Below are 26,188 nucleotides of genomic sequence, written 5' to 3'. Positions count from 1 at the left end.
CCCCCCCCCCCCCCCCAGTTCCTATTGGTTTTCTTCTCAATTGACATACTGGATTTCAGAAGCAGCTTGGAGAGGGGAGTAATGAGATACTGAGAAAGGTGTAAAATGTCCCCTTCAGGATGCATTCTTTATACAAACTACCCTCTTTTTTCTGTAATTCAGAAGATATGGTGTTGATTACCTTTTCAGGAACTACAGCAGAGCTATCCCGAAGTACAGGTTAAAAGCCAAGAGGTTGTGTTTAATGGCTTGCTCATAACTACTGTCAGTCATTTAGCTTGTAGACCTGTGGAGGAGAACTGAAAGTACATCTAAGGAATTATTAATATGTGCTTTGAAATGCCAAGGGCTGAGGACAGGGAAGTCATCCTGGTGTTGGCTGCCTCAGAGCAATAGAACTAAGTGGACAAAAAAGGGGAAGAGAAGTAGTAGCTGAATGGTAGACCACAAGTTTTCCATGCAGAAGGGTCCCAAGCTCAATTCCTGACATCTCTGGATAAGGCTGGGAAAACACACCAGTTTGAAACCTTGGAGGCTTCTTCTAATACAAAATACTGAGCTGCAAAGGCCAATCATCTGACTTTGTATTGGGCATTTCTTGTGTTCTAAAAACTTCCAGGTGCACTTTTTTCTTCCCAGATTTCTTTTTGCAACAATAGTTGTTCTTGTATCACATTTGGTGCCATGTTGGACAAGTTTCTGTGTTTTCTGTCTATTCAGGCACATCGTGAAGGCACACTTCATAAGCTGCTTAATGTGAATGGACAAGCAGAGGAGCCTTCTTATGACTACGATCTGATTGTCATCGGAGGAGGTTCAGGCGGACTTGCAGCCTCCAAGGTAGGATGAAAAACGTATTCATGAAAACAGCCTGATACCTACTGCTTGGTTTTGTCCCACCATGTTTTAGCAAACCCCAGGAATGGACCTTCTCTGTCTAAGGTATGGAGCCAATTCTGGAATCTGGAATATGCCTTGCATTCTACTCTAGGTACATACAAAGAGATCTTGGTACATACTCCAAAATCAGTGTGCTTGGAGGGTTGCTGTCAGCAGTGATTTCACACTCCAACAGAAGCATCTGACATGCTTAGCAAGTCTTAGGATGGAGAAACCCTCAGGCCTGCCCAGGGCCACCTCAAATGGTTTCTACTGGAAACCAGTCTGACCCAACTGAAGTTCAGACTTGGTATCTGGATTCCAGTCAGTATCCCCATCTGTCCTGATAACCGAACAGACATCTAGATCAGCCTTTCCCATTTTGGCTTTATCGAGATGTTTTAAATGAAATCTTCTATCACTTCCAGCCCCATGGCAGTTGTAGTCCAACGCATCTGAATGGTGGAAGGTTGGGAGGGTCTGAAATTTGTATGTCCTGCCTTTTTTCCTGCAGGGAATACAAGGTGGCATACATAATCTTCCTCATCTCCATTTAATTTTCACAGCATCCTTGTAAGGTAGCTTAGGCTGAGAGTAACTGGCCCAAAGCCATTAATTGAGCTTGGTCAAGTGGGGTCTAGAACCTGGCTCTCCTGTGTCCCAGTTCAGCACTTTAACTATTATGCCACATGGCTCTTAACCCTTGTATTCTTGTCTTAGTAGGGCATCCCCAGTTGTTAATAACATTCTTGAGAAGATAAGAACAACACAAAGTGAAACCCTGCTAAATAAGAAATGTTACAATTTTGAAATCTGTAACAAAATTATTTGGGGGAAAGAACAGCTGAAACTTTAACTTGACCATGAAATTTCATATAGGTGTGTTTTTAAGTATCTTGCAACATTGCTAGTAGGGCAAGATGTATTTTATTTGTTGTTGCTTAATGTAAGTTCAGCTGCCCAGAGAGCCTTACAGCTATGGGGGTGCGGCATGCAAGTGTAATCAGTAAATAATAAATATCCATTTTCGTTGTTCTGAAGCATGTAGATTTGCATTCCAATTTGGTTTAAAGTATCATAGTGATTTCTGCTTGAAGAAATTTGTTAGGCTTTTTCCGAGCCTTTTCTGAAGTGCTGCTGCCCATGCAAAATATCCAGAGGGGCAGGTTAAAAATGGAGAAACTAGTTTAAAATGCAAGAGATTGTATTCCATTTTTGGTAATCCACAATAACGTGTACTTAAGAAGAGAGCCTAAGCTTAATTAAACAAGTAGATTTTTTTGTTTATTAGCACTATGGCCTATATGATGATTAAAAGAATTTTTCCTCCCACCACAGACCTAAGCTTTTCACTCTATTTCCTGTCTTTGCTGCCAGTTTGTGAGTGTAGGAGCAATTAGACTGAATTTATCGATCTTGCTACTCCAGGCAGCAGATTATGTTCTAGGAATATGATTGTCCTGCAGTGGTAGATATTTTTTTTTAAATCCTGCTGGTGATTAATTGCAACAGAGTTTGAATATATTATTGAAAGACTGAATACTGCTCATTTGCTTGGAGAGCTGGAAATCCTTAGTAAGCTGATGAGTGGTGTAGGTTCTCTTAAAAAAAAAAAAAAAAAGAGGCAAGCCTTTTCAACAGCACCAGCATAATATATTTGGGGAAGGTAGGAACACTGAATATATAAAGGGTATTTCTTTGGCGGGAAAGAGCAAAATCTCCCAGGCTGTTACAATACTTGTATCAATAAAGTAGTTCAGGGTGAAATCCTATGCATTTTTAGAAAAAAGCCCCACCATTCCCAATATTCGCCAGTTGGCCGGCATGGCAGAGTGATTATGGTGTTGAACTGGAACCTGGGGAATCTGCATTGTTGTCCCTGCACAGCCATGAAGCTTATTAGATGATTCTGGGCCAGTCACTGACTCACAGCCTTACTCACCTCACAGCGTTGTTATGAGGATAAAATGAACTGGAAGAAGATGATTATGCAAGGTGCTTTGGGTTGCTAGCAGGAAAAAGGTGGGATACAAAAATATTAAGATAAAGAAAGCAGGATGATGCTTCTAGTTGACAGCTGAGCTGAATTGAAAATCTAGCTCTAGGATATTGCATGGAAGTAGCTGGCCTATACTGACTCAGATGATCTAGCCTAATATTTTCTGCAGCTAGAGTAAAGAATGGGTGGCCCTCTAGATATTGGACTTCAATTCCCATTAGCCTGAACCAGCAAAGGCAAGGGAGAAGGGAGTTCACATTTGGAGGGCTATGTATTCCGCATACCTGGCCAACACTTACTGGCAGTGCCTCTCCAGAGTATTGGATGGAACTTTTCGCATTCTCCCCTGGGCATTCTAGGGACTGAACCTCTGGCCTTTTGCATGCAGCGCATGTGTTCTTGTCGCTGAGCCATGGCTGTGCCATTTTTCAAGCTTGGAAATGGGGCTGGTGAGCCAAGAAAAATGGCTAGAAACCATGAGTTCTTCACTGCTAGTGCCCATAGCTGTGCATACAGATTGTAAATACTTGACATTCTGGCTCATATCCCTATAGTGTAACAGTGGTACTAATTAATTCTCTCCTAGATAATTCTACCAGGATTTTACTGACCATCTTTGCCCTGGAATGCATCTCAATCTCTTAATCAGATATTTAATTGCTTTAAGTGTGGTACTTATTGCACTTCAGAAGGATATACCCAACTAATTGTACCTGTATTTCCTGTACTTTACCTCACAATTAACCCATAGTGTTAGGGTTCACATGGCAGGGAGCATCCTCTGACTAGGCCAATTGAAGATAGCATATTTCAAACGTGACCCCAGCAAATCATGGGTTGATTTGCCCATGATTTGCTGCCCTTATGTGTGAATTGGGTTTCTGTCTTCCTTCTATAACATTTCCGAGCTTTGTCCCACGCATGACAGTTCCAAGGGGAGATTCCAATGCAAAGCATTTCAGCTAGTGTCAAATCTGCAGATGAATTCTATCAGTCAGAGTTGGGCTAGAGAGACTTGGGTTAGTGTGCTATTGAAATGCCTTATCTGTGTTTGGATATTTATGTAGTCTACACTTTGCTTTGTCTATTCATGACTGGGAGAGAGTCAGTGTCACACTGGTTCTGGTTTAATCTTTTATTCTTCGGTTCTTTTATTGAAGTACTCCACAGTTGTGACTTTCCTGCCTCTTTCATTGGACCTTTTGACTTCATTTTGTTCTAACACTACCCCCCCACATGCACATTGCCTTCCAACTGTATCTGTTTGTGTGCATACCTACATACAAACCCCTCCCCGTTGTCAACTGTGTGGGGGGGTAACATTTCATGACTGACCCACAAAAGTTTGTCATAATAACCTCATCAGCTTTTGCATCCTGTTTGTTTTTTCTGCAACATGTGAAATGGCTACCCTGCTGGTATTTGGAACCAATGATGCACGGCAATCTCTTGAGTGGCGGGTGGGAGGGATTCCCTGCTGGGAAAGGATACTGTGGATTCCTGTTCGGAATGGCTATTTGGCAAAGCACCATTTGGTGGTCCCATCCTGCCCCAACAGGTCTCCAAGCATTGGCCATCTTAGCCCATCACTCAGGCCACACACATTGTCTTACACACAGAGAGACCCAGTCAGGAAAATGTTCTTATTTATTTATTTGGAATTTTTGTATGCCGTCCCATTCACATGGCTTCCAGCATCATGAATAAATACACATATAAATGCATACATATATGCATCAGAACCTCCAAATCAGTTTCCTGTCAAAACTCTCTCCTCCCACTTGTTGGTCCTGAAAGGGCTCTTTTCTGTTGTCAGCCCCCATCTATGTAAGAGGACAGATTTCAGACCAGGGCCCTGTAGTGGCCTTTTCTTAGAAATAAGTGGTCAATTTAAAGCATAGTTAATGAATGGTGTAGTTTGTAATTAGCCCTTATTCTGTTCAGATAAACAATCTGTGAACTCATCCTTGCATAGCATTTTCATCCGTCATGATTTGCCCTGGAATGCTTAATACAGGCCACAGCTGGGGGCTAAGTCTGTGTCCATGTATTAGTGTCATTTGACAAATGCCTCACTTTATGTCTCAGAATAAAGCTAATTTTCAAAAGGTGGTTCAGAGCATCATTTTAAATGACGTGTGATCCAGAAATCTTAAGGGCAATTCATGTAGTGGAATGCAACCTATCATTTGGCCAAGTTGTGCTAATTCAGGCAGCTGTATTCGTGTTCAACATTTAATTAAATTCATATTCTTATGCTTTATTTTCCTCCTCCTCTCTTTGCCTCTATGGCATTCAGTCGAATGTTGTTTTTTCTCAAGAGTAATTAATTGCTGTGAAAATCCAATCTTGTCATCAAAGAAGAGACTGGAGAATGGGGAGTTGAATGGAGTATCTGCAATAAGCCACCCACATGCACATGCTATGCACTTTGAGCAAAGTGAAAATGACATAGCCATTATGACAATGTTTTCTAGTAACAAGTTTGATGTCCTGTCATTTCATAATCTCCTTATGCAGAAATTCTTGCTCCATTTTGAGTACTTGGAGTGCAGTGAAGGTGTGCTGTAGCTTGCCTTTATGTGTGGATCCTATGAGGGTGGGTTGTTGGGGTAGCTGACAAGTCACCCAGAATCTCAAAACAGCCTGTGGGTTATGTAGGGCTTGCCAAACACCCCAACGACGCATGTTCACATGTAACAAGAAGCTATGGTGTGCCCCTACTGAGATGGTGACTGTATTAAAAATGGCAGCCACTGCAATGAGGGAAGTTCAGTTGTGGTGGCTTGTCCTTACTTGAAAACCAAGTCAGAAGAAGGTCAGACCTTCTTTGTCTTCATCTCTCCCACCCCATCAGTACCATGTTGCTTTTCACAGATTATCCCCCAGAAGGTCATCATCTTAGCAGCTCCACAAATGGCCTTTTAGTTTCCCAAACAAGTGTATAATTTTTTATTTTATTACTCCCCACTCCTGACAAAGATCACAGGATGGCTGCAAAGGGACATAATCCAGTGCACGTATCCACTCCTCACGAATACATGCTGTATTCTTCACCTGCACACCAATGCATTCTTAAAATTCCTTAGTATCTGCCCTCTGCATCTTAGTCATCCGCATTCTATATATTAATAACCGACTCAATTTTTGGATTGTTGGAGCTTATGTAGCCAAAACAGTGGCACGATCCATGTGCAAGAGGGCAATATAGGCAGTCTTGTGGGGAACCCAAAGGTTTGCAGAAGTACCAAAAAAATTTCCCTTAAAAAACTTGCAAGAGGTTAGGGTTAGTGCAGACTGAGAATGCTTAATGGGAATGGAATGCCAATTGACTGGTGGGTAGACTGGGAAACCAGTGAAGAGGAAATGAAATGGGAGAGGGCACGGCCGGCTGGAAGCCTGAACAGGAAGATTGCACTGCTCTAATTTCAAGAATGTTGGATATTTGCAAACTCTTGTGAGCTAACATCCATATTCACTATTTAGTGCTGTCTTATTCTTTGTTTTCTAGGAAGCTGCCAAACTTGGCAAGAAGGTTCTGGTTCTGGATTTTGTTGTCCCTACTCCTTTGGGAACCAAATGGGGTAAGTCAACCTTTATTGTTCTGAATAACAGCAGCTAGCTGGAGTCTGGGGTTTTCTGTCAGCCTTTTGTTGTCAGCCTTTTGCATTGTTCATCCTTTTACCCAAACTATTGGCCATCAATGGCAGAAAGTTTATTGTGAATAAGATAAATATTACATCACACAATGCATAATTTGCTGATACCAAATATGCTGCCCATATTCACCCACAGGGAACAGGCAAATAAATGAGAGTAGGGGTGCGGGGAGGAGTCTCCTTGGGTAGAGCCAAATGGAAACATCAGGTTCGAAGGCAATGCAATTCTGAGTGGGTGGGGAGCAACAATAAAGGGAAACAAAACCTTTGTCCATTTTTGGGCTTCCAGGAAGAATCTGATTGTCCATAGTGGGAGATCCAGCATCACTTTTCTTAAGAAAAATAATGAGTGCTGACTAAAACACAAGTTTCCCTGCAACAAGCTGCTTGAAAGATGCTTTTTAGATCTTAAACAACAGTAACTTTTAATTTTAATTTTATGTTATTGTATCTCAGTGTATTTTTTGTATTTTTGTATTTAGTGGTAATTTATTACGTTCTATTGTATTTCAGTGTATCTTATTGTGTTGTAAGCCGCCCCGAGGCTTCGGCAAGGGGCGGCATAGAAATGTTATAATAATAATAACAACAACAACAACTTTAAGCTTCTTTCTTCCATTTCTGCCACTGCTGGCTTGTCGAGCTGGAAGGAGAATGCATGGCTTTTGCTAGGATTTAGGGGGAATTCTACATATATGCCCATTCCACTACTGCCTGGTTGCTGCTGTAGCTTGAGGGGAAGGCAAGCTTACCTGAAGATACTGTCATACTGATGGGTACATACCATTCTCCCATGGCGTCTTAACCTTTATTACTGTGTGTGCTACTTTTACTTCTTATGAAAGAAATCCGCAGCACGCAGATAGGCCTAAAACTGTTTTGGGATGCTTTTTATCTGCCTGTCACAGAAATAAGGACTACCATAACAGCCCTGTTTTCCTCTTGCAGGTCTGGGAGGAACTTGTGTAAATGTGGGCTGCATTCCGAAAAAGCTGATGCACCAAGCGGCTTTGCTTGGGCAAGCCATCGGAGATGCACCCAACTTTGGGTGGCAGCTGGATAACGCAGGTGGGAGCATAGAATTCTACCTTTGTATATGTTGAGTGTATAGTGAGCCAGTGTGGCATAGTGGTTAGAGTGCTGGACTGGGATCTAGGAGATCATGCTTCTAGTCCCCATTTGCTCATGAGGCTCGTTGGGTGACCCTGGGCCAGTCACTTACTCTTAGCTTAACCTGCTTCACAAGGTGGGAGCCACCTTGGACTCCTCACAAGAGGGGAACTAGGCAGGAGACTGCAGTGTAATAATGATAACTGCACGGCTATTTGGACATTTAAACAAGTAAATGGGGAATAAATTGGCATGAGGGTGAACAACATTAAAGGCTTCTATGTGTTCAAGGTCATAATGCAAAAAGTGCATATTCTCAGGCTCTTTATTTTTTTTTAAAGATCTTGTGATAACCAGCGTGCCACCTTCACAAACAGGAGTATGAGGCAATTACCACAGACTTGCTTCATAGCAGAGGGATCAGCAGAGCAGTGCAGATGACATCAAAACAAATTTGACCCTTCCGTAAAAATTTCAGTGAGAGCGTAAATAAAATGAGTGACTGGGTGCCCTATGAGGACACTGCTACACCACTTACAAAATATTCTGGATTATGTTTAGCCGCATTATCTTCCTTGGACTATGTCAGCAATGCTCCACAAACCTTGGGGAATTTAATTTAATTTTCAAGGGGGAAGGGCACAGTCATGAGTCAGATGAGCCTGTTATTATATGATCTAATAATGGCAGTTGTGGTTGTAGAAAACCAAGGCCATAGATGAAAGCTAAATTATTTTCCTTTTGATCTCCAGGTGTAAAGCACAGGTGGGATACGATGACAGAAGCCATTCAAAATTATATTGGTTCTCTGAACTGGGGATACAGAGTGTCTCTCCGAGAGAATAGTGTCACCTATGAGAATGCTTATGGAGAATTTGTTGGGCCACACAGAATCAAGGTATAAATCTCCCCTAAATGGTTTGTCATATGCTTTCAGTTCACATTGCACCTGAGAGGGAGGTGTTGGTAGGCAGATCTGCTTTTAAGTGGAAAGGTCCAGCTAGATACAACTGCTAGCTCAAGCAGGTCATTCTAGTTAGTTGCCTGGGGCTAGATGGGAGGCAGCCCTTTTGCTGAAACAGCAGATAGTAGGGGGCCTCTTTTTATCAGCCATGCCAGAAAGATGGATGAACTTGCACTGAAGATGGAGCACATATACAGGTCCAGCTAGTAATGCAGCAGAAGCAAAAAATTGCGCTTCCCTTAGGCATCAGAGTAGGATCTAGTGGGAGGGTCTGCAACGTCAAGGCTGAGTCTGAGGCATAAGTGGTAGCTGTAGGTCTCTGACATTTTTTTCCAAGTTCTGAATGTCGTTAAGAACATGGTGATGACTCCATTATATAATCAGTTATAGAAGATAAATGGCTACTGGTCATGATGGCTATCTGTTAGCTCCAGCATGCAAGTTCCTAGGGAAGAAGAGCAGAAGGGTGCTAAAGCAGGGTTTTTTGTTTTGTTTTGGTAGCAACAGTAGCCCACAAGCACCTCTGAGATTCTGACTAAAGGGCCAGTAACATTTTTTACAGTGTTTAACTCTTGCCTTGATCCATATCCAAGAAAAATGGTATTGTTGAGGTTCCTTCTGCATAAGGGTAATTACATATATACAAAATTTATTAAATTTCTGTATCATCTTGTGGTCCAGTTCTCTGAGTACTTCACAACTTAGGTTTTAATGTTGGAAGCCAGGTCCTCTAAATGACACATTTCCTACATACCCAATAGAATGAGCATGCGCTTCATCCCATTCCCTGCCCCTGGCTTGGAATAAAGATTCACTAAGCCTTGGTATTCATTCACAGGCAACAAATAACAAAGGAGTAGAGAAGTTTTACACAGCAGAAAGATTTCTGATTGCCACTGGAGAAAGGCCCCGCTACCTGGGCATCCCTGGGGACAAAGAATATTGCATCACCAGGTAAAATCAAATGCAAATGATTCTCTGTGGTAGGAGGTAGCTGCAGGTGTCATACCATGAGTGAAATGTATCAATGATGGTTTGAACATCCAATATTTTTGAAATGTAACAGTCTGTTTGCACCTGATTTTTGCTTGCTTGGAAGAATGCTCATGAGAAAGTTGCTTCTCTCTTCAAAGACTCATCTTTTTTCCTCTCCCTGGACAAAATCCTTCTCTCTGATAAGTATTGATAAGGAACTTAACTTGTTTGTTTGAAAGCTTTGTCACATACGTACATCAGCCAGTGTTACAGCTGGGTAGTATCCTATGAGAGGAACCTCAAATCTCAGGCATTGAAAAATTTAAACTGACATTTAGATGTTCCTGGGCAAAATGGAGGAGCTGTTTTTCATGAATCTTAAAGCACTCTTAAGTTCAGCTGGTTTCTTCTGTATGTGCAAGGGGAGTTTACTTGTGCAGTTCCAAAATACAAGTCATACTGTAGTTGCAACATGTTGGTCGATGTGAGAAGTGACTGTGGATACTGTGTAAAGTAATAGACCAGACTTCTCTAAAATTATGCTATGACTCCGTGGTGAATTATGCTATCTTTATTCTCCCTCCCAAAGATTCTCCTCATAATCTATTGTTTCTTCCTATGAGGTGTTAACCAATGTTCTAAAGATAAAGGAAATCATTCTAGAACATGAGGAAACATTTTTATTAGTTCATGTGAATATGGCAAGTTTATCATCGGGACAGAGATACCATAACATATCTAATATGACAACCTGAATGGGGGGAAAGTTATTTCCAAGAGTATCATCATAGCTAATTCCCAATGAAAAAAGAAAACCTCTTCCTTGAATTTATTTAAAGGTTCTGCCAAATAAAAGAATGAAACACTCAGGGACAAAATTACTGAGCATGTTTACACTGGTAGCAAAGTGCTCATTTTGGGTGTGTTCTTTTGAAAATATGTATTTTTTGCATTAAAAATGCTCACTTTCCCATTGAAGTGAAATAAGAAAAGCCCACAACATGGGAATCAAGATCAAATGCACTTCAAACTGATGTTTGGGGAAACTGGGTAATAGCAACAATCACTTGTGCGGGGTGGGATGAATGAAAAGTTGGTGCTCTCTTAGACCAACACCTTCCTACACACATACTGAGACCATTTCTCTTTGGACCAAAACAACCTTAACATTTCAACAAACTCATCTTTCCAAAATAACCTTCCATTCAACAGAAAAAACATAGGATTTTTCTTAACATGTCAGGTACACAGGTACACTTTATAAGGCTAAGCCTCCTTGTTTGGGGCTGACCATCTTGTTGATTCTTGTATGAAGCTTGAATATCACATTCTTTGGCATTGCTGTTGTCAGATCCTCATCCTGAGGATATTCTCTTGCTCTGTTTAACTTCTAAAGGTGATGTGAAGTATGTGTGAGCATGCACAGAAAATGCATGGGTGTACTGAAGTGTCATACTATGCGTGTTGATTACAATGACACAGCATGGTGTAGTTCCAAGCTTTCCTTAAAAGAAAACCAAAAAAGACCTACCTTGGTGATAACATGGATCAAAAATGAAGATAAATAATGTGCTGCAGGGAGATCTAAGCTTTCTTGCAAACTAGGGACAGAATCAGGCAAGAATGAAATAGTTCTGGCCTTGCAGTTTGTGATCCAAATCTTCTGTTTGTGGTTCGGAAGCCTAATGGAGACAGGCTCTGTACCTACATGTTCTTCTGTTTGCTAGGCATTTGTAACCACGTGTATACCTACATCCATTTCACAACCAGCTTAGAGAAGGAAGCTCCACTGGTGTGTGATGACTCACTTTAGTCACTTGTGTGCTTTTTGGTGCAGGTGGAATCTCGTAGCCTTGTTGAGATTTTTTTTTTTCTGTGCCCCTGCTTCATCTCCTGGTTATGTGTATGCTTGGAAGTATGGATTTTCCTTGTACCCTTGGCCTGGGTATTCATTAGTATGTATTTTCATTTTTCCAGCGATGATCTCTTCTCCTTGCCGTATTGTCCAGGAAAGACATTAGTGGTTGGAGCTTCCTATGTTGCACTTGAGTGTGCAGGATTTCTAGCAGGACTTGGTTTGGATGTTACTGTCATGGTGCGTTCTATTCTTCTGAGGGGCTTTGATCAGGACATGGCGAACCGAATAGGAGAACACATGGAAGAACATGGCATCGACTTCCTTAGAGGTTTTGTGCCTAAAAAGGTAAGAGTAACACAGACACGTGCACATCCAATGAATGTGTAACTTTAAACGTAGCTTTCATTCAAACATGCATGGCCCTCCTGTCTCCTGTACCATTCCTTTTCTTCCTTGGTGATAACTTTTGAAAATGGTCACAAGTTTAAGATGTTAGAGGGCCAGCGCTCTCTTTCTGTCAACAAGTGTGTATTTGGTAGCAGCATCCCCTTCTGCTGGAGGAGGGGTTGAATTGTCAGCTGCAGAAAGAATTTGCTGCCTCAACAGGAAGCAGGAGAGAGAGACTTCAAAAGCTGTATGTTGTCAGAAAACGTCCCTGCCCTACAAGCCATTCTGACCACTTTCAGCATCTTTCATGATGAATGGGCAAAATCACTTCCCAAGATTCTCTGCCTGCTAATACAGTGGAAATTTTGGGAGGCCATTTTTTGAACCCTAAACAAAAGTAATGTTGTTTTTTTTGTTTTTGTCCTTCCAGAAATCAAAAGCTACAGAACTTGCCAACATAGCTCCCCTTTGAGCAATACATTTGAATCTTTTGTTTACTATTTCAATTCATATCCTGCCTTTCTAAGTTTTTGAAGATCCAATGTATGCTTGTGCTGCATGACTATTGAGAGGGGGAGGGGGAAATAGAACCATTTCCTTATGATTACTACAGAATTATTTTTCAATAGCAAGATAATTGTTTTTCAATTTTGGTGAGGCATTAAGCCAGTACATTATAGGCTTTCAGATATTCAAAGAGCGGAACATTAAATAAAACCCAATTCCCTCTGTGTGCTCTTAGCACACCAGGCAGTGAAATAAACCACTGTGTGTCTGGCCAACTCTTGCTGAGCAAACGTTGCCCTCCCTTTAATAAGCAATATGAGATTTATTGGAAGAGAGCAAAGTGAAAATCACAGAGAATGTTATGCTTGGTCTTTGTACATAAATTATCTCCGTTGCTGGGTTAAAGAGAAAGTATTTATTAGCTTTCAGCAAAATACTTTTAAGCACTGGATACTCCAGCATTTTAAGGTCCTATGGATGTTTAGGCAGAAAAAAGGCTTAAAACTACCAGCATATGCAAGTTAGCCAAGCTGGAAGCTGCAGGACCCTTTTGCTGGCTAAACGTGTAGGATGGCACCCTTGATTGTTACTCCTCTTACCAAGGATTCCTAGAATGCAATAGTTCTCAGATTCCAGAAGAAATAGCGAACATATTTATGTTCTGTAAATCTGTATTTATGTTCTGTATCTACATACTGCTTAGCTAGAGTGGGTTTGCTGTTGAAATGCAGGGTTTGCCCTGTAAGTCTGTGGAACAGTAAGTAAGATGACAGGTTTTATGTAATTTATTTTATTTAAAATTTTTCTATGCCGTCCATTACTAAAAAGTCTCTGGATGGCTTACAAGGAACAGAAAACCAAAAACAAAACCATAACAATGGACAGGACACTGCATCTAAAATAGTAATAAAAACAAGGATAAAACTAATTGTTAAAATACCAGGAGAATAAAAAGGTCTTTGCCTGATGCCAAAAGAAATAGAGTGGCGGTGCCAGGCAAACCTTCCTGGGGAGTATATTCCACAGTTGGGGCGCCACCACTGAAAAGGCCCTTCTCTGAGTAACTACCCTCCTAATTTCCTTCAAAGAGGGTCTTGGAGAAGGGCCTCTGCTTCCGATCTCAGGGGGCAGGTCAGCACATAGGGAGTGTGTATGTAATGCAGCCCTTTCCATATGGCATGTCTGTAGGAATGGTGATGGTTAAAATAGTTTTCACCTCTCCAGAATACAGTTTTCTGGTTGTAGGTGGCTACCAGAGAAGGGGACCTTGCCTGTGATACCTCCTCAGTTCTTGAATACCCTCATGGAGAATAATTTTCTAGCACAGGTGGGGAGCCTGTGGCTGTCTAGATGCTGGACTGCTACTCTTGTAGATTCTAGCCAGCATTGGTTAAAGGATGATGGGAATGGGAGTCTAACAATGTCTGTCATATTCCAGAATATCAATCAAATTCTACATTGTTTCATATATGATATAGGACACAACTTAGGTGGTTGTAGAAATCACACCTAAGCTGAGTTGTAGGAGTCTATAGCAGAAGGCATTCATCCTGTCACAAACAGGATCCCTTTCCCATCAGGCCCTTTCCTACCTTTCTGCTCCTGTGCGAAGGTGAAAGTGGAGAGATGGTGGGCTCTGCTCACCTGCATACCCTTTTCACTGGACCCCATCCCATCTCTTCCTCTTCCTTTGACCAGGCAGCTATACAAATTCCAACACAGCTCCCATATAACTTCTAGCATAATTCATAGCAGCCATATGTTGAATGGGTCATTGGAGTGGGTGGTTAAATTCCACCCATGAATAGCTTAAAAGTCTGTTTCCTTCTTGTGAAATTACTAGTTTCCCTTTGGGAGAAGCAGCTTTAGTATGAGAGCCGTCAGTTCTGGGACATACGAATGAACTTTGTGCTCCCTGGAGGCCCTGCATCAAATTATTTCTATTTTAGGGCACACCACAGGAGTTAAAATATACTTCTAGGGGTTATATTTTCGACTGAATAAATGTATCCGCTTCTCTCTCAGAATGGTAATACTTAATTTTTAAAATTGTTCAGATTGAAAGGATTGAAGAAGGAAATCCTGGTTTACTAAGAGTCACAGGTGAATGTACCAAAACCTCTGAGGTGTATCAAGGAGAATTCAACACGGTAAGGAACGTGCATTTCTGTTTAACTGTGCATTGGATGGCTTTAATAAATTGATGTGGTCTTCTAACATGAAAGTTATGGATCAGATGCTCAGACCTCTTCTATACCTGGGCAGCTATCATCCATGGCCATGTATGTGTTTGTGTGGGGAAAGACATGGCCAGCACAAACTGGGCAAATGACTTCAGCTCTTCACGTCGTTGCAGCAGCTGCAAAAATGTGGTCTCAGTGGTAGACATGGCTGTTGGCCATCTCCTTGTATACCCCAGTTCATGCCACCATTTGTGTCTGCCTTATGGACTAGTGTTTGAATAACACCAAACCATAACACCAACCTGGAGCCCTGCATTGGCAGGCGGGTGGGACTCGGTGGCCTTATAGGTCCCATCCAATTCCGTGATTCTATGAGGTGGCTGGTTGAAATCCAGCTTGTTTCCATGGTTTGTTAGTTGGCCACTAACCACAAATTGAACCGATAGTTCGTTGTTTTTTGGATTGTTGTGATGTCTGAATCCAGAACCATGGCTTATCCCTGGCTTGTTTGCTCTGTTGTCCACCCTAAAACAGAAGTGTCCAGCAAGAGCAGCCTGAAAACTGTACTGAAGGCTTGCAGAGAAAAAGAGAAAAATGAACTAGAAACAGGCAGAACAGTCGTGGTTTGTTTGCTCATCTGCAAGACACTTGCTATCTAAAACGACAAACCATGGTTAAATGGTGGAATTCACTACCAAAGATGTAGTAATGGCCACACACATGGGTGGCTTTAAAGAAAGATTAAAGAAATTCGCGGAGGCTACGCCTGTCAATGGCTGTTAGCCCTGCTGGTTGTATGCTGCCTCCATCATCAGAGACGGTATGCTTGTGGACACGAGCTGCTGGGAAACCTGGTCATGAGGATGCTGTTGCATGCATGCCCTCCTTGTAGGTTTTCCACAGGCAACTGGTTGGCTGCTGTGAACAGAATGCCAGACTAGATGTCCGCATGGTCTGATCCAGCATGACTTTTCCTGTATCCTTATGTTCATAACATAAACTGTGGCTTAATGTTATGTGTGAATGTTCTTCACAATGAAGTTAGAAATGAGTGGATCTTCTCACTGGCTTCCTTAATTAATGCAGTAATTGTTTAATAACTGATACCCTTAAGCTCCCTCTTAAGCTCCCAGGAGACAAATGATTAACCCAAGCACCATGTTCTGCAGGTATTGGTTGCCATAGGAAGGGATGCCTGCACAAGAAAAATTGGCTTAGAGAAAGTTGGAGTGGAGATCAATAAAAAGTAAGGCTAAATTTCCTCGCTGTCTAATGATGGCGCATGTGTCTTTGTTTTTTGCCACGTCGTCTGTAGATTTAAAGGACTTAATTTGTCAGAGAGACATAAATTTCCTTCCTAACACATTTTTGTTGCAGCAAGGAGGAACTCCTTAATATATAGCTACTCATTACTACACAGGGCAAAGGGCAAACTTTGCAATAATTAAAGTGGTAATGATTAGTAGTCTAGTCATCAAGGCAGCTGCATTACCTCACTCTGAGGATTGCATGGAACAGAGCGGGGAAAGCATTCTGCTAGCTTGCTTCTTACTGCAGTATAGTGGCCTAATTATACATTCAAATAGCTATGTAAAATTCACACAAACACTCACCCTTTTAGGCTTTCTTTGGTTTCCATAATTGACAGCCTTTAAAATATCCTTGCATGCTTGCCCTGTCCCATTGATGCCTCATGTTCCTTCTGTTCTTAGTACTTTTCTACATGCTTATTACATTTATATTCCATTTTTCCTTGGGAGGGTTCAAGTTAGCACTGATAGTTATTTACAAAAGAGTGCTGAAAAGTTCTCAGCCTGAGCAAGAAAACAACAAAACAAAGACAAAGCACACACACAAAATGAAAACAAAACAAATACAAAATAAACAACATAACAACAAACAAAACCAACCCCCCCCCAAAAAAAAAGAGATAGGAAACGAAACAAGTGGGTTGAGCTGAGAACTTTTCAGCCCCTGAACCATATAGTGCTCTCCACACACCAACCAAACACAGACATGCTCAACAAATGTGGCTTCATCCTTTTCTTTGGACCAGAGGTACCCAGGGATGATGAGAGATGCAGCCAAAACAATGGACAGGGCTAGGATTGTGGCAGGCTGTATTACGCTCTTTTGCACTGGGAATAGGCCAAAATCATTTTAATGAGATTGTGGTATTTTTAATCCACAACTAACCCACAGCTTACAGATTGCTTAAAGTCATATCTCCACCATGTACATCTTTCATGTTAAATCAACTTTCAGAACAGGAAAAATCCCTGTCAATGATGAGGAACAAACAAACGTGCCGTACATCTATGCCATCGGGGATGTGTTGGAGGACAAGCTGGAACTCACCCCAGTGGCCATCCAGGCGGGCCGGCTCTTGGCACAGAGGCTTTACGGGGGATCAGACAAAAAGGTAAGGTCACTCTTATCCCTGGGATTCTCTCATAGTGAAACACATCTTAGCAGATAAATCAGCTAAATTTGCAAGGAATTTTTTTAAAGGTTCCAAATCCCCCCAAATGCATTCTCTGTTTTAAAATTATGCATGTGTGTTTTGCAGCTGGTATCATCTTTGAGCAGGGAAGCAGAACCTTGGGCTTGGGGCCAAATCTGGCTTTCCTGGGGTCTCCATCCTGATCCTTGGGATCCCCAAAAAGTCATGCCCCCTTTGCTCCCAACCATTGTTGGTGGTTTTGTAGAATTTATGCAGATTTTTCTTCCATTCTGAAAGGTTGCAGTGCCTTCTTCTAACCTTGGCTACCAGCAGTAAGAGCTTTTAGATGTAATATGCTGGCATTTTGGCTCTGCCCCCTTTGCCCTGCCCACAGCTGGGAGACAGCTCCTAAGAGGTTGTTCAAAATGGCATTCAACCCATGGACTGAAAGGTTCAGTGAGATGATTCACTGCCTCTCCCTTAGGGCAAAAACCGAAGTGGCACTAAATGACAGCAGTGTCCTGCCCAGCTTTGCCTGCAAGTTACACAGTGCTGCTGTATTGAAATGAAGTTTTCTAAACTGTCATGAACAGTTAATAAGGAACCACAAATTCCATTCAGCCCAGTTTTGACTGGACGGAATGACAGAGTTCCAAGCTGTCCCCACCCCATGCAAAGAATGCAAGCTGCTGCCCAAGCTCCACTCCACCCACTCCACACATGAGCACCTGTGCATTGGGCCTGTGAGACCCACCGTGCATTTCGTGTGTGCTCCCTTTCAGTTGCTCCTAAAATCTGTTGCAGGCCAGTGTGCTTTCTGCAGCTTTCAAGCCACACTGGGCCAATGGGCCAGCCCCGCTTCTTCCAACCTAGTGCCCTTTAGTTGTGTTGGACTGTAACTCACAGCCAGCATGGCTAGCTCTGCCCCCTCTGTGGCAGTCTCCTTCCATGAGCCTGCAGTGGGGAATTGTTCTGCTTGAGAAGGCTCCTCCCAAAACGATGGGCCCTGGAACTCCTTGAGTGGAGGCTTGCAACACCTGAACAGAGCTTCCGCGAGATCCCTCCGTGTGCTGTTGTGTTATGCTGTGATCCTTATGTGAGCATTCCTCTCCTTGGCAGTGTGACTACGTGAACGTTCCCACCACAGTATTCACTCCAGTTGAATATGGTACCTGTGGTTACGCAGAAGAAAAAGCAATCGAGAAATTTGGCAAGGAAAATATTGAGGTATTCTTTCTTTAAAAGAAAAAAAATCTGCATTTGGTATCCTTATCTTGTGCCCATCTTCTTGTTGGATCTTGAAGCTCAGATTTTGGTTCGGATTCCAATCACTCACAGCAGAGGTGGGTCACTTTGGCCTGCCTACTGTTCTGGCCTTCAATGCCCATCAGCCTTAACCTGCATAGCGAGTGGTGAGGGGAATGATGGTAGGCGTATGCCAGTATGGTAGCCAAATAGGACCTCCCCACAAAAGATGGGAGCACTTCTAACCCCTGGTTTTTTTTTAAACCACTTATACTTCTGCCCCCCCTTTCTTCCATCATAGAATTTGAGATGAAGTATGCAAGGTTTCTAGATGTTTGCAGCTGGCTCAGCTCACTAATCAGGAGTAGAAGTGAAGGAACATTGTCTAGCCCTCCTCAGCAGCCAGTGGTTTCCTGGTTATACAGCACACAGTTGCAACAGCAGACCTGTGCAAGTGATGGCCTGCAACGTAAAGTATCCATGTGCCTGGGACTGGAAATCTATGGGTGATGATAAAGGGGGTGTAGGGATGTCTATGGGAGAGGAGGAGGAGCAAGTCAAGCTGTTTGTTTTTGCTGATGCAAATAGTAGTGCAACACAGGTGTGTGTGTGTGTGTGTGTGTGTTGCAAAATGTGGCACTGCCCTGACAAAGCTCTGATAGTATGAACGGGAACAGCTCTAGCCATCACCTATTGCTCTCCCTGCTGTATGTTTCAGTTCTTTGCCCGTACACACACATGTCTGTGCATCCATATAGCACTTACACAGATGCTAAAGAGGTTTGTGTTTGGTCAGTGCTGGGGTGGGTGACTACCTGAAAATCGCGTGTATGCCCTTTCAAATGGGGCGATGGAAGAAACTTAGTATAGAAGTATTGCAAGATAAGAGGTCTTACTCAAACAGCAGTGACATTGATTTGCAAGTTAATTACCAAGTGGCATTTTATGAAAGATCTTGTCTCTTTAAAAATATTCAGGACTGTTTCTTTTGTAAGGTGTAATGTCAGCTTAATTTTCATCATTTTATATTTACCGTCCATGCTCTCTTCCAGAAGCAGAGAACTTGCACTTATACATCTTATTGCATTCCCAGGTATACCACAATTACTTCTTTCCACTGGAATGGACTGTCGCACCCCGAGAGAACAATAAATGCTATGCGAAGATCATCTGTCATATTGCCGATCAGGTAATTCTAGTCTGTAGCAAATTCCTGGCTTTCCGCAGCATTATGCACATTCTGGAGGAGCAAGAAAAGTTTTTGTTCGTGCTCATTTTGAATAGATTGTAAAATGCAACCTGATTATATACAATTCAGAAATAATACCCATGATCAACTAAAGCTATGTCTGTTTCAAAGCTCATTTATAATGACAATGCACATCTTTACTTGAAAGTATTGGCTGGTTAAAAACCACCCACAAATCCACTTCACCTCTGAATTTAACACCTTTGTAACTGTGTAATAATACCTTAGCTAGACTTTGGTAATTCAGCAGTATCCCACTATTATCTTTGCACAAGATAATACCTGGTTAATAGGTGTCTATACCTTAGTTTTCATGTTGTAAAAATGGCTGGAATCCAAAGAACTGTGAGGAAAAATGGATCCTTGTGCTCTAACTCAAGCAGATTTTCAGCTTCAGGGGTCTCTCAAAAGCAGTTTGTGATAGGGCCGAGGAACCTGCTGTTTTAAAGGAAAAAAGTAATCTTACCTTAAACAGCAGAGTTGTATGGTACCTTAAAGACTAAGGGCACAGTCCCATGCATGTTAAGATATAAAAAGTCTCTCAGTTCCCAGTGTGTCCCTGCCAGCATATCTGGCTGGAGGCATGCTTGAAATTATGGGACTTCTTTTTGTCTAAGAATGTGTAGGATTGCAGCATTTTTTAATGCTATGACCTTTTCTGACACTATTGAGTTGGCAGCTTGATATCACGTGCCGAGGTGGTGTAGGGAGTGGTATGCAGAGAGGCCAGTAGGAAATAGAATGTGAAAGCTCACTTCCCTCTTACTTCCCTACAAAGGGCCAGTTCTAACCAAGTGCAGAGGATGTCAAGGCGAGCTGGGGCTCGTGTGGTTGGACGCCATTGGGGTGGTTTATTGTGGCTATCATGAAAGGGAAGCAAATGGTTAACTGTTTAAAAAAATAATAATAAATTAAAGTCTGCAGAACTCAAGATGCCAGTCCACTGCAGAATCTATGGATCAAATTTATAGAAATCTAAAACCATTTGAATTGCTTTCAGATTTTTCCAGCAACACTAAATAGGAAGCCATGGTTTGGCATATTATCTCACTGCCTTTTTTGTTGCTCAAAAGCTCTTTGTGTGGAATTATTTAGAAGCCGAGACAAGAGGATTAACTAAAACCAGTGGGGATCTATTTAAAAACAACAACAAAATGAAAATTCTTTAGTCCTTTTGTCACACTAATTTAATTCGCATTTGATTTAAGTTACGCCAAAAATTTAAACTAAGGAAATATATATAGTAAACTATGAGCCTTATATTTAGGGCAAGAAAGAGTTATCATGGTTGTCATCTTATTTGTATATATTTAAGCCTCAGGATTTATCGTAATTGAATTAAGTACATTCGTTGCTCAGATCCTTCCATTAGGTAAATTGGACTAGGAGGAGATCCAATTATATTTCTTTTAGGAGTAAGTAATCTGTAGGTATTTAAAGAAAATTGCTTTGGCCTACCTGTATCAGGCTGTGGTTGTTGCTTATGTTCCTTAGGAGCGTGTTATCGGTTTCCATGTCCTTGGTCCAAATGCTGGAGAAATCACTCAAGGATTTGCAGCAGCCATAAAATGTGGAATGACAAAAGAACAGCTGGATAGCACAATAGGAATTCACCCAGTCTGTGCAGAGGTGCGTATGTGGGATTCATTTACAGAAAACTGTAGTTCTCATAGATTCCTTCCTTTTCTGGGGGTTCGAGAACTAGACCAATTTCTTTTCTTTCACTGAAGCACTGGGTTTGTGCTTCATTTTTGGAAGGGCTCAGTATCTGTTTCTAGGGCTGAGCAATGACCCCTTTCTGAAACCCTAGCGGGTTGCTGCTAGGCAGTACAGTAGGACACTAAGCTAGATGCATCAGTGGTCCAGCTTGAGAAGAGGCAGCTTTGTAAGAACCAGGCTGGATAAGACCAAGGGTTTATCCCAGGGATGTGGAACCTCAGGCCAGATCTAGTCCTTCATGCGCATAGCAAGGGTGAGACACTCTTAACCAAGCTACAAATTATTTGGTGGTTTCTTGGTATTTGTACAGTTTCTGCCCCATTCTAAAAGGTTGAAACATATTTCCTAAGGCTTGGTGACAGGCAGTAAGAAATTTCAGCTAAATATGCTGGTATCTTCTTTGGGCTTGTGTGTGTATTTTTGATTCTGTTCACTTTTGCCACCCACTGCTGAAATGCACCAATCAGAAACTTCTCTAAATGGAGTTCAGCCCTGAAGCTGTAATGGATTCCAGAAAGGTAGCCCTCTTAGTCTTCTTCAGCAAGAAAAAGAACCTTGTAGCACCTTAAAAGTTGACTATATTATTTTATGTGCTTTCTGGGGTCATTAGATGTACCCCAGCATTTTCCCAGGGGGATGAAATGATGCTGGGGTTCAGCATGGGGCAGAGGGTTACAAGGCTCCGAGCAAAACAAAACATGTGCATAGGAAAATAGATAAATAGTTTATTCTCTTTCCCGCTGGTCATGTGCCATGCAAATAATGCTTAATCTCTTAAGAAGAAGTACAACAACACAGGCCCTGGTGACAGCCTGTATCATCACCACCACAACCACAATTTCATGTTGTCTCCTAGCTTCCTTCCTCTCTCTCTCTCGTTTTATATGCCGTCCCAATACTAAACTAAACATCTCTGGATGGTTTACAAAAAACAAAAGATGGCTTTTGTGTAAGAGAGAATGTTCCTTGCTCCAATGCTTTACATTGCAAGAAATCCAAGCACATTCCTGTTCTGTTACAGAACAGAATATTTCTGTGTATGGTGGACAAACAAGTGCAATTATATGAATTGGCAATTAAAATGTAGGTTTGAATGGAATAGAAATCTAAAAAAACCACCAAGCCCTCTCACCCCAAGGAATTGAATTGGTGCTGTCTTGCCCTTTCTTTCCCTCCAGTAATTTTCTGTAAACTGCGGTGGGGGGGGTGGGGAATAGACAAAACCTGTAAATCCTTTTCTGTAAATATAGGATTAAGAAGAATTTAAACTAATTTAAATTGCTGCTTGTTTTGTCAAAGCTTGCTTTGTACGATTGTAATGTGGTAAACAGTCCAGAGATTAAAGGGCAAAGGTTTCATGCAAATGACTCTAGTTATTAGCTTGCATTTGAGGGAAATAAATAGGTTGTGTTGGAATTGTTTATATTTGAACAGATGTGTGTTTCCAAAGTGCCTTTTGCATTTGGAGCATTTACAGCCTGCAAAAGTAGTCCAGTTCTTTGCTTTCTGCAAGAGTGTCAGGCTTATTTGCATGGCTAACACATGCAGATGCTCTTTTCTCCTCTCAATTTATTCTCCCTCAGAGATGACTTTGATGCCAGCTAATTACTGTAGCTTTGAACCATTTAGACCGAAGTGGATTTGATTTCCTGTAAACCTCCCACCTATACTTATAGGTCTGCAAAACAAAGCTTGCAGTTGTCCAATAAACCTTACTAAAAGCAGCTTACCACATTTTCTGTAATTTGCTTTTCAATGTGCTTGCTAAACTTGGAACTGAGGGACTTCTAAGGGTGAAAGTCTTAATGCTGCACCCTTGAAGACCAGTTATGGCTGCCTGAGTTCTTCAGGTGCTTCAGGTGGAGTGGAGGGTACTAGCCCATCACCACTGTTGTCCAGGTGACTTCTTTGCCTAGAATGGGGAGGGCTGCCATCTTGTCCTTGAGTGGCATGTCATGGGATGGTCTTGTCTCAAGGAAGCAGATTGTGGAAAGCCAGTTTAACAAATCCTCACTTCTGAGTGTGGCTACTCTCCCCACAGTTCCCTCTTGTGTTCAGAGGGTGGCACATAGACTGAATCTACCCCACTTTTTCAGTTCAGGCCACGCAGCAGATCAAATTCTAACACCAGGATCTAGCAGGATAGGATACAATTCTTGTGGATCCCATTTTTAAGGAAGTATATAGTAGAAATGAAGGAGGTACAGAGAGATGCAATTGCAAATAGCTGGTGCTTTGATTTTATTATTTATTTATTTATTTAATTATTTATTTATTAAAACATTTTTATGCCGCCCCATTCGCCGAAGCCTCGGGGCAGCTTACAATTTTGGGGTGCAGGGAAGCTTACAGAAAGGCTAATAATGTACTATTACTATTGTATTTCAATGTATTTTATCATGTTGTAAGCCGCCCCGAGGTTTCGGCAAGGGGCGGCATAGAAATGTTATAATAATAATAATAATAATAATAATAATAATAATAATAATAATAATAATAATAATGTGAGGAGTGGAGAGAACAGGAGGAGGAGAAGTTACTAGCGCATACATTGCAATGGTTCCTATAGTAAGAAGATCAATTTCCACTTAGCATGTGTGCTGATATGGGAAGGTTTCCACTTTACCATTTTGACCAAGTTATCTGGGGTGACGCTGCTACCTTTCATTGCACATCAAACACAGGGAGCAATCCCACCAGTTACAAAGTGCCCATCCACTGCGTGATTCCACTTAGGAACTAGCATGAAGATCAAGATGAGCAACCTGCCACCTTCCAGATGATGTATGTCTCCAACTCCTGTTAGCCTTAGCTGGCCCAGCCCATGGTCAGGGATGAGACCTACTGCCCAACATCAACTGCAGGGGTGCTGGGAATAGTGATAATTGTATGCATGGATTCTTCCTGCCAGTTGAAACTTCCTAATGTGTATAAACAAATAGCCCCATGGGCACAACACCACCTATGATGAATTGTATATGCATAGCTTGCCTTTTGAATGCGTAGTCTTTAACTAGAGATGCAGAGAATGCTTGGACACACCCATTCACCTAGTACAATTTATTCAAAGAAAGCGTTTGATCTTGTTATCTTGGGTAGGTTTTCATCCATCCATGGAGTAATAATTTCTGATTCACAGACCGGTAGCTGCTCATTAGTTCTCCGTAGAATATGTCACCCCTCCCCTCACTTTCTGGAATTTTTTGGAGCCTAAAGATAAGAGGTACCTAAGGCAGAAAGTCACATGATTTCCATTTAACATTTTATTGATTTATTAGATTTCTATCTCACCCCTTAGCCAGAATGGCTACTTCCTTTTGTATGAGGGCAACAGTGCTTACAATATAAAGCGTAGAAAGCTTTTGCATGGGGGTGTCTTTCTTTCTTCCCTGCCCCATCCCTGGTCAAATTAAAATGCAAATAGAGTTGTAATGAGCCCTAGCAAAGAAGCTCTGGAAATGCAATGCTTCTTATGCTATTTTATTGATAATTGTTTAGAGCTGTTCTAAATTGTTACAAGTTTTTGTATGTTTTAACTTCAAAGTAAATTGCCTCAAGTTTTTTCTTCGTCGTCTTAGATGATATTTGCAAAAAGAAGAAGTTTTAATAATCACAATAACAATAGAATTAGCAACAGTCTCAAAATAAAATCCAAGTTGTTTGTATCTCTGCAAGTCCAGGCTCATGTAAAACTCATTTTTCAGGACAGTCAATGCAGCACTGGAGTGGAGTGTGAAGCAGTCCTAACTCGTCTCAGTGTCATCTCTGTTCTTCTCCCTCATCTGTGCTTTCCAGGTATTCACCACACTGTCTATAACAAAGCGTTCAGGAGAAGAGATCGCTCAATCCGGATGCTGAGGTTAAGCTTCCCCACTGTTGTTAGCCATTGCCAGAGACTTGCTTTCATCACCATTGCCCACTCGGGAAGGGCAGAGGGGAAGCAACTGGGAAGCAAATCCTGACAGCAACATCTGTTGACATCTGCTCTCTTCAACAAGCCTCCACAGCTGATGCGGTGAGAGAAGAGCAATGGGATCTGCTAACTTACCGGTGGTGAAGAATGGCAACTGGTACAATGGTGGGACTGGCCCATATCAAGGTGCTGCTTAGCAAGGCATCGTTCAAGGTGCTTCCATGAAGTCACAGCCTCAAACCAGTGATACCTGGTAGGCAGTGATGGAAAAATTGTCGGCACAGCTTGAGACTTGACTTTTTTTCTTCTGGAATGAGGAGAACCCCACATTTGGGTATATCCTCACTTTGACATGGTACGCAACTCCCCCCAAGAGTTGCATCATGCCTACAAAAGCCCTCTTCTGTAGTGGGCAATGCATCACCCCTCCAGACTTGTACAGAGACACAGAGAAACAAGCCATCAAGCCTATGAGGGGAGTGATTACATTTTTCTACAGAAGCTTCCACTTAACCTTCCTTATTTATCCAGAGCAGCTGATCAATGTGGCTACTCCAACTCCCTAAGTCAAAGAACATATACTCCATCACTTCTGCTGCTTTTTAGAACCTGTATCAATACAAGTATGGTGTTGACTCCTTGGCTGAGTGAAATATTCCCCCCACAGCCCCATACCACTATAATGCTGTGTGAATTATTTATATGACAGATTATAAGATAAATATATATTTTGAGATACTCTTTGAAGTGTTTCCCAAATATTCCCGATGTTCATATATTTTCTGTCTTTTATGAAAACAAAAGTAAACTCTCTATTTCTTGGTCTATTGGAAATCAATGTGATTGCTTAAGATTTGCTCTCCCACACTTCAGCATACATGAACTTGTTTTAATAATGCATAGGTGGGCAAGCTCTGCCCCTGGAACCAAACACAGCCCTGCACATAACTTCACCAGCTCTCCGCAGGCACTTTCTCCTTCCCCTGGCTATTTCTCTGGAGTGGGAGGAAAAGCAAGTGAAAAGTATGGCCAGGACAACTAGTGTCTCCTATGTCACTGGGGCTCCTTTGTCATTCTAGCTTTGATTTTGAGCATTGT

At 41.8% G+C, this 26,188-nt stretch overlaps 1 protein-coding gene across 1 annotated transcript in view; it reads left to right on the top strand.

The window, feature by feature from the left end:
- TXNRD1 (thioredoxin reductase 1) overlaps positions 1-25,915 on the top strand; it is a 49,290-nt gene extending 23,375 nt beyond the window's left edge. The window contains exons 4-16 of the mRNA XM_044441089.1: positions 721-840; positions 6,390-6,462; positions 7,486-7,605; positions 8,400-8,545; positions 9,450-9,565; positions 11,564-11,789; positions 14,396-14,488; positions 15,691-15,767; positions 16,787-16,943; positions 18,084-18,191; positions 19,303-19,398; positions 20,953-21,087; positions 24,973-25,915. Of these exons, the coding sequence (XP_044297024.1) occupies positions 721-840; positions 6,390-6,462; positions 7,486-7,605; positions 8,400-8,545; positions 9,450-9,565; positions 11,564-11,789; positions 14,396-14,488; positions 15,691-15,767; positions 16,787-16,943; positions 18,084-18,191; positions 19,303-19,398; positions 20,953-21,087; positions 24,973-25,035 (1,530 nt within the window). The 3' untranslated portion in view covers positions 25,036-25,915. The remainder of the gene's footprint in view (positions 1-720; positions 841-6,389; positions 6,463-7,485; positions 7,606-8,399; positions 8,546-9,449; positions 9,566-11,563; positions 11,790-14,395; positions 14,489-15,690; positions 15,768-16,786; positions 16,944-18,083; positions 18,192-19,302; positions 19,399-20,952; positions 21,088-24,972) is intronic.
- Positions 25,916-26,188: the final 273 nt, after the last annotated feature.

The sequence above is a fragment of the Varanus komodoensis genome, unplaced genomic scaffold (genome assembly GCF_004798865.1).
Source record: "Varanus komodoensis strain SLA01 unplaced genomic scaffold, ASM479886v1 scaffold39, whole genome shotgun sequence".
In the NCBI taxonomy this organism is placed as follows: Eukaryota; Metazoa; Chordata; class Lepidosauria; order Squamata; family Varanidae; genus Varanus; species Varanus komodoensis.
Note: the sequence above shows the minus strand (reverse complement) of the source record. Positions and strands in the feature narration are given on the sequence as shown.